Here is a 7,436-nt window from a genome sequence, read left to right as displayed (position 1 = left end):
TAATTATAAAAAATATATAAATAAAAACAAAAATAAGTATTTATTATTAAAGTTTCATAATGTTTTAAAGAGCTGCGCACAAATCTTATGAAAAATGGATTTTGTAGTTTCAAATTTTAATATTTTGCAGCTCATGTCGAGCTGATTAAAAATCCTTACAAATACGAATCTTCAAATGCCTTAGTTTTTGCTGCAAGACCTTCAGGAAATTTATATTTTATATGAAAAAGTACAGAAAAATCAAATAAATCGTTTTATTCTTGTACGTGTATTAATGATACGTTTATGATTTTAATTTTGCGCCCGTTCTCAGAATTACTTGAAATGGACGACGTGGACGTGACGTGACGAGTGTTTCATTTCCTTGGGATGCTTGATTTATGTGAATCTCCTCACGTTTGGGGTACTTGAGTGCTATAATGGGGACCCACACACTCAAGTATGAGTGCACGTTAAACGAGAAGCACAGACTCTTGCATAACACATAATGCATAAGAAAATGAACCAATCAAAATCTTTTATTTCCTTCGTTTCCATGAAATAAAGGGCTCTGATCGGACTTGATTTTCTTATGCCTCATGTTTTATGTAAGAGTCTGTGGCTCTTAATATTTTGTGCTCGAATATAATGTGCTGCCCCAACTCTTGTTCGCTTCTTTCTCATCACTTAGCGCGTATATGTTCGTATCACAGAGAAACAAAATAGGAATTCTCAATTTTTGGAAATCCTAACATGCTTCTTGGAATTAGAAAATAAAATGAGGCTTTTTTCAGGATGTTTTATATCGTAATAATATTTTTTAAATTAATAAAAAATGTTTCTTTTTTCGTGATATTATGTCTGACAGATTTTTCCGTGACATATATATATCCATGATATATATTATACAGTATTTTTAACCCAATGTTAATAAAATGATTTATCTTGATTATTTTTCCGTGTAAGATGTGATCTTTTGAAGGTCCTGGAGCAAAAACTAAAGCATTTGAAGGTTTGTGCTCGTGAGGACTTTTAATCCGTCAGTTTGACAGCTACAAAATATTAAAGCAATCTTATCAAAATCCATTCTTCATAAGATTTGTGCGAAGTTCTTTCTGAATTGGGGATCTTCTACTTTGTTTGTAATAGCGATAGCAGAAAAATTTGCAAAGACCTACCTGGGTTTTGCGTAGGTGATGATCCCTGGATGGTAACGTACTCCGCGAACTCTGCCGCCAGGGTATCCGATGTGGTGCGAGACACGTCCGGGTGTGCTGGGGATATCTGCGACTCCGATCGTGGACACCGCGCCGCTGCTGTCGTTGTCATTGTTGTTGTCGTCGTCGTCGTCGCCGTTGTTGAATCCTCGGCCTCGTAGTCGCTGTCGTATGAAGAGTCCTCGGCGTCTGGCATGCTGCCCGTATCCAATACTGTGCAGTCTATGTATCTCTACAACACGATGATATTGTTTATATGAGTTGTCGTTTTAGAAATATTCTGCATAATAAAGATACAAATGGAAACATTGTCAACAATCATGTACATAAAGAACAATATTAAAAATCGGCAAAATAATGCATTAACAGAATTAACTAACAGTAGTTTAATTAAAAATAATTATATTAATTTTATTAATTAAATAACAGTATTAATAAAACAAATATTTTATTAAAGAAGCAAGAATTTTATTAAAGACGAATACAAGGTTTGTATAATTAAATTACTATACAAATTAATCATATACAAACCTTCTGTTCCTCTTAATCTGTAATTGAATTAATAAGATAATGTCCATCCAGATTGCTGTTAGCTAATGTTAATACATTTTTTTTAATAATAAAATTATTTTAATAAAAAGATTATTTAGTTTAAACCAGAATATTTCATACAAAAATAAATATTAATAATCTGAAAAATAAAAAGAAATTTGTTAATACAAATTTTACTATATAAAATCATCACGTGAACCATGACACATAGTTTCATAAATTAAGTATTCACTAAATAATAATAATAATTTTCTTTTGGATTGAAATTTTCAAAAAATATTTGTCACATATGTACAGTGTCCGTTAAGTTTTAACAAAGCGCTCGTGTGTAGACAGAACGGACTAAACTGATTGTGGATCGAAAAATCCTCTACCATTTTGCAATTTTCGCAATAGTTAACAAAATATTAATTATTAGAAATCGTTGAAATGATTGATTTTCAACAAACAATAATTTTTTACTCAAATATTATCAACTTTACAAAAAAACGAGAGACAAAAATTATTAATTTTTTTCTCATAAAGTTCTAAGAATTTTTCAAAATTTTTTGAATTCTTTAATACTGTATTTTCTCATGTTGGTAAAAATAGTTTCTTATATATATATATGTATATAAAAAAATGCATTTGATAAAAAATTGATTAAAAATTCTAAAAAAATCCTTAGAGTTCTCATAATATTTGCGAAATATATCCCTTAATATTTAAAGATATAATCGACAATGAACAGTGTGGTAGTGGAATTAAAACTGAAAGACAACAAATACATAAGTACATTATATGAAATACATCAAACAGCAAAAAAGAGATATATGTTTCAATAGCGATGCGGATAAGTTAAAGAAAAAAAAAGCACTCTTATCAAGATGTAACACCACCTCCGAGGCCCTAAAATAATACCTAAGTTTGGGAATTTTTGTGGGTAAATTGTGGGTAAATAAATAACTTTATTCAAAAATAACTTAGAAAACTTTACATATATTAAAGAATAAAAAATAATTTTTTTATATTTTTTATGGACACACAAAGTAGCGGCGTACTGGTTTTCTTGCGAAATCGCTTTTTTTTTAATATGCCGTCATTTTGTGCATGAAGAAAATTAAAAAATTATTTTTTACTCTTCAATATACTCGTATATAGGTACAGTAGTCTTCCAAGTTATTTTCAGGAGTGGCGTTATCCTTTTTAAGACATCAGGACGAATATGATTGTGTTAAATATGCACTCAAAACCATACCTAGCACAGAGAATTCTACAACTCAACTAAACGTCTCCGATTAATCCATTTATTCAATAATATTGACAAGCGAGATTCAAAAGAAACATCTCGATTGATGGAGGAAACGTATTGTACCTAACATATAGTCATAAGCGACAAAAACAGGCTTAGAAGCTTTCAATGTAGTAGCCTTTTTTTTAAAGACCCTGACCATTTTGTCCAGCACAGTATTGTTAGAAAAACACATCTGCAAAGTTTGAGCAGACTTTCTTAATAAAAAAGTCACTTTGAAATTTGTAAACGAGGAAATAAAAAAATAAAAATTATTAATTACTGTAAAGTCGCTGTTAAAGTAAAAGGGGATCAGATTCAAAAAATATTAGTTATTTTTAAATTACTCACTAACTCCAAGCATCAGAAAATTTAAAATAATGAGTGTAAGTTACATTTTAATAATACTTTTCAGATTTGATAATGATACTGAGAGTATAAAATTATAAAAGTGAATTATTGTTACAAATTGATTGTTCTGATGCCAATGCAATAATCAGAGTACATTCTCAATATCTTGTACTTATCATATATATATTTATATATATATATATTTATATATAAGGTAACTCCGGCAAATACCCCGCGCTGGGATTTACGCAGAAGTCAGAAAAATAGAAGGAGTGAAGGTAATTTTCCCGCACTACTCTTACATGTCTTCATGTTATATTAGTATTGTGTTATGATTTCGGTTTCTTATTGTCAATATTGATGAAATTATTTTGAGTTGATTCGATTTGTCACTGTAATAAGTAGCGTCATCATAAATTATAATCTATATAAAATGATTACTGTAGGGCGCGTAAAAGACTTAGTGGTTATTTTGTGATACATACGTGTAGAGAGAAATAGTAAAGCATGTTGTATAGCAAAATACAAGTGCTTTGCTTTCGAAGAAAAAAATTTAAAGAAAAAAATTCTTTATTTAGTTTGTTATCATGTATATCTCACCTGTTTGAGATGTACGGTATTTTTAGGGATTTATGGGATTTATGTTCAAAGTATTCAAAGAGTACGCAGATTGAATTCAGTGCACTAAACGCAAATGCAATAAACGCATTACATGAAATATGTATCTCATATCATAACACTTGTAATATATGTAGGAAGATTGTAATTATTATTTATTGTATTACTTTATATACATATTTATCATTCTTATTCCTTGATAAAACTTTATAAACGCATTTTATAAGTTATTGTGTCATTTTACATCTTATTTATATGCATTATTTGTAAATTTTTCATGAGTCGTACATCCCCCCCCCCTCCTATAAGTAGTCATATATCCCATCCCTATAAGATATACGGCAAAAATGTAAGGGTTTAAAAAAGTTTATTTTTTAATAAGAAAAATAAATATTTCGGATTTCTAAGATTTTTTTTTATAGTAGTTGACAGTACAAAGTTTTTATTGATATAGTTCAATTATTTTAAACATAGTAAATTATACTTAATAAATTAAGTTTTTGATAGGTGCAGCGTATATACCGGAGTTACCTCATTGAATTTTATATTTTTTTCCCTTTATTTGAAACTCATTCAATTAGTACTTTTTATTGTAGATAAATATTCAGATGGAGGGAGTCAGCGCTGATGACTTTGATCGTAATATGTGTTGTCAAGATTATGGACCCTGATTCAGTGGGAAATGATAATGGAATCGACATCGAATCAATGTCGATTCGTTGTCAAAATCATCAAATCGACGTCGAATCGGCGTTGATTCATTGTCTTTTCTCACTGAGGAGTAACCTACAAGTTTTAGCCATCGCTTGTTGTTCGGTAAAAAGTGATTAACAAAAAAAGTTTAAAAAGTAACGTCTTATTTTTATCACATAATATTAAGAACTATCTCCACATCCTCTTCTGTTTATGTAATAACTTTTCACGCGAAGCGAGGTCTACCCCATTCTCCCCCTCTCTGCCTAGGGGCACATGACTTTTCACGTAAAGCGAGTTCCACCTCATCACCCCGCCGTGGAAAGTCGTGCGCGTCTAGGCAGAGGGAGAGATGAGATGGACTTCATTTTGTGCATTAAGTCATATCCATAAGTAAGATGTAAAGGGGTATAAAGTAATATTTAATACTGAATATATTAAAAATAAGATAATATTTCTTATACTTCTTTTATTAATAACTTTTCAACGAACAACGAATAACGGCTGAACTCTCCCTAATAGCACGAAAAGTTATGTTGCAGGGACCTTCCAATATCTCAATTGTGTATCATCACATTTGTAATATTTCTGAGACTATCTTCTTTGAAATATATACAATTGCAATATTTCTGCAATTATATTAATTAAAACCTTATGCCTGAAATGTTCCTACAATGTATAGTATTTCAACGTAAATATAAAGTTTCTCAGAAATTTTTGAAACACCTAATTAATAAATATAGCAGATATAGCTTTATCCAATCGATTGATCACACACACGCACGACGCATGCACGTGTGCAACATAGATAAGAATATTAATCTTTTAGGTGCTTAAATAAGGTGCTTAGTGAGAGAAAAAAGAGAGAAAAAAAGAAAAAAAACTCAAAAAAATTTTATTTTTATGGTTATATTTTTTAATATATTTTATTAATTTAATATATTATGTAGAGCTTCTTTAATATAATACATATACAGCCAAAGGTAAAGCGAATATAATAAACTTCAAAAATTTCTCCTTATTTTTATTTTTCCGTTTTGAGACAAGGTTTTGTTCAAATAATTATGCATGGAATACTGTGATTTAATAACATATTATTCAAATAAATCTATTGTGACTTAATAACATAAAAATATAAATATTACAATTTAATAAAGCATTTGCTTTTTTATTAACAATATTTATTCCCGCGCGCATATGGGGCAAAGTACATCATTAAAATATTTAAAGTACGAAATGCTAAATATAGTCAATTATATTAATTAGTATTCGAATTATAAAGTACAAATTACGTTCAGTCTTTTGATTCGAAGTAATTTGTATTTCAAATCAAAAGATTGAAAATATTTTGTACTTTGTAATTCAAATACTGATTAAGATGGACAGTATTTTGTATTTTAAATACTTAAATAATACTTTGTTTAGCTCTGCCCGCGTATTTACATTTTGTTTTTATATTTCTGCAATGTTGCAAATGAAACTAAAGAGGACGTTGCACCAACATCATCGAAAGATTTTACAAACGTTTAATATTCCAGAAACGTTTCTTGCAGACAAAAGCGGACATTTTGATGTCGCAATCTTGCAGAGACTTCTCAGAAACATTACGCAACGTAACTACGATAGTTTCAATGTTTTAATGCTATATTATATTCGTGCAACATAAAAATCCTTGGTCTGTTTTTTGTTTCTGCACTAGACTTTTCTAGAACTCTCTTTTTCGCTTTAAATAAATATCAAACATATATCTATCTCACTTTAAGTTCCAAAAGTGTACACTAATGACTACAGAAAACAGACCTTTTCTGTGCTATTAGAGAAGTTGCACTCACCGTCGTCTATAGACCTGTTCTTTTTGGCTAAACTTTTGCACCAGTTCATCTTTCTTCCTTTTCTTTCCTTCTGGAGAGAAAAGGAAGAAAGATGAACTGGTATAAAAGTTCAGCTAAAAAGAACAGGCTTCATACTGCGGTTAATTTGAATCAAATGTTCTATTAAGAGTTATAAAGTCGTACTATGCATACCAATATTTATAGTTAAGCATTTAATTTGTACAAATATAAAGAGCAAAAAGTAATATTTTATATGTTTCTGTGCAATGTTTATTTCTTATTTACAAAGTTTTTTTTATAAATTTATGAAGTATATTTTTTAAATAGAGGATACGATTTATTGTATTCATTCTATGAGTTTTATTTGAGTAGTTGTTGAAAGTATACATGTAATGTGAATAAACCTACAAAAATAATAGGTTTGTTTTTTGTTCTTACATGATTTCCCAAATTCAAGAGAAAACGTTTTTTTTTTAATCATAATTTTGTCACACATATTATGAAATACGATGTAATAATACTAATTTTAGTATTAAAATTAGATAAATGAGGATTGCAATACAACTAAACTGAACTGAACTATAGTGCAATCTAGAATTGACGAATGTAAGTGTGCAGGCAAGGAATAAAAAAGGTTCTAACAGAAGCTAAAAATAGAGTACTATATTGTTTATATGAAAGTATTCGTGTGATGAAGATAAAAATATCAATGCAATTCCATTATTAATAAAAAAATTCTTATTGTAATTAAAGATAATAATGATACAAAATGTTTTTGTATGTAGCTAGATTAAGCTATAAAATTAATTGAATATATAATATTAAGCCATAATAATTAAATACAGTAGATTTGAAAAAAATAATTGATTATAATAGTTTAATTTCTTACGGGGATTCGGACTTATTACTACTGCTATATTGCAG

The 7,436-nt window shown here is 29.0% G+C and overlaps 1 protein-coding gene across 1 annotated transcript in view; it reads right to left on the bottom strand.

Annotated features, from left to right (window-relative positions):
- Positions 1-7,436, bottom strand: part of LOC108756380 (probable ribonuclease ZC3H12D) — a 65,076-nt gene that overhangs the window by 16,771 nt on the left and 40,869 nt on the right. The window contains exon 4 of the mRNA XM_018500135.1: positions 1,158-1,428. Coding sequence (XP_018355637.1) covers positions 1,158-1,428 — 271 coding nt within the window. The remainder of the gene's footprint in view (positions 1-1,157; positions 1,429-7,436) is intronic.

The sequence above is a fragment of the Trachymyrmex septentrionalis genome, unplaced genomic scaffold (assembly GCF_001594115.1).
Source record: "Trachymyrmex septentrionalis isolate Tsep2-gDNA-1 unplaced genomic scaffold, Tsep1.0 scaffold126, whole genome shotgun sequence".
Classification (NCBI taxonomy): domain Eukaryota; kingdom Metazoa; phylum Arthropoda; class Insecta; order Hymenoptera; family Formicidae; genus Trachymyrmex; species Trachymyrmex septentrionalis.
This window is presented reverse-complemented; position numbering and strand designations above follow the sequence as displayed.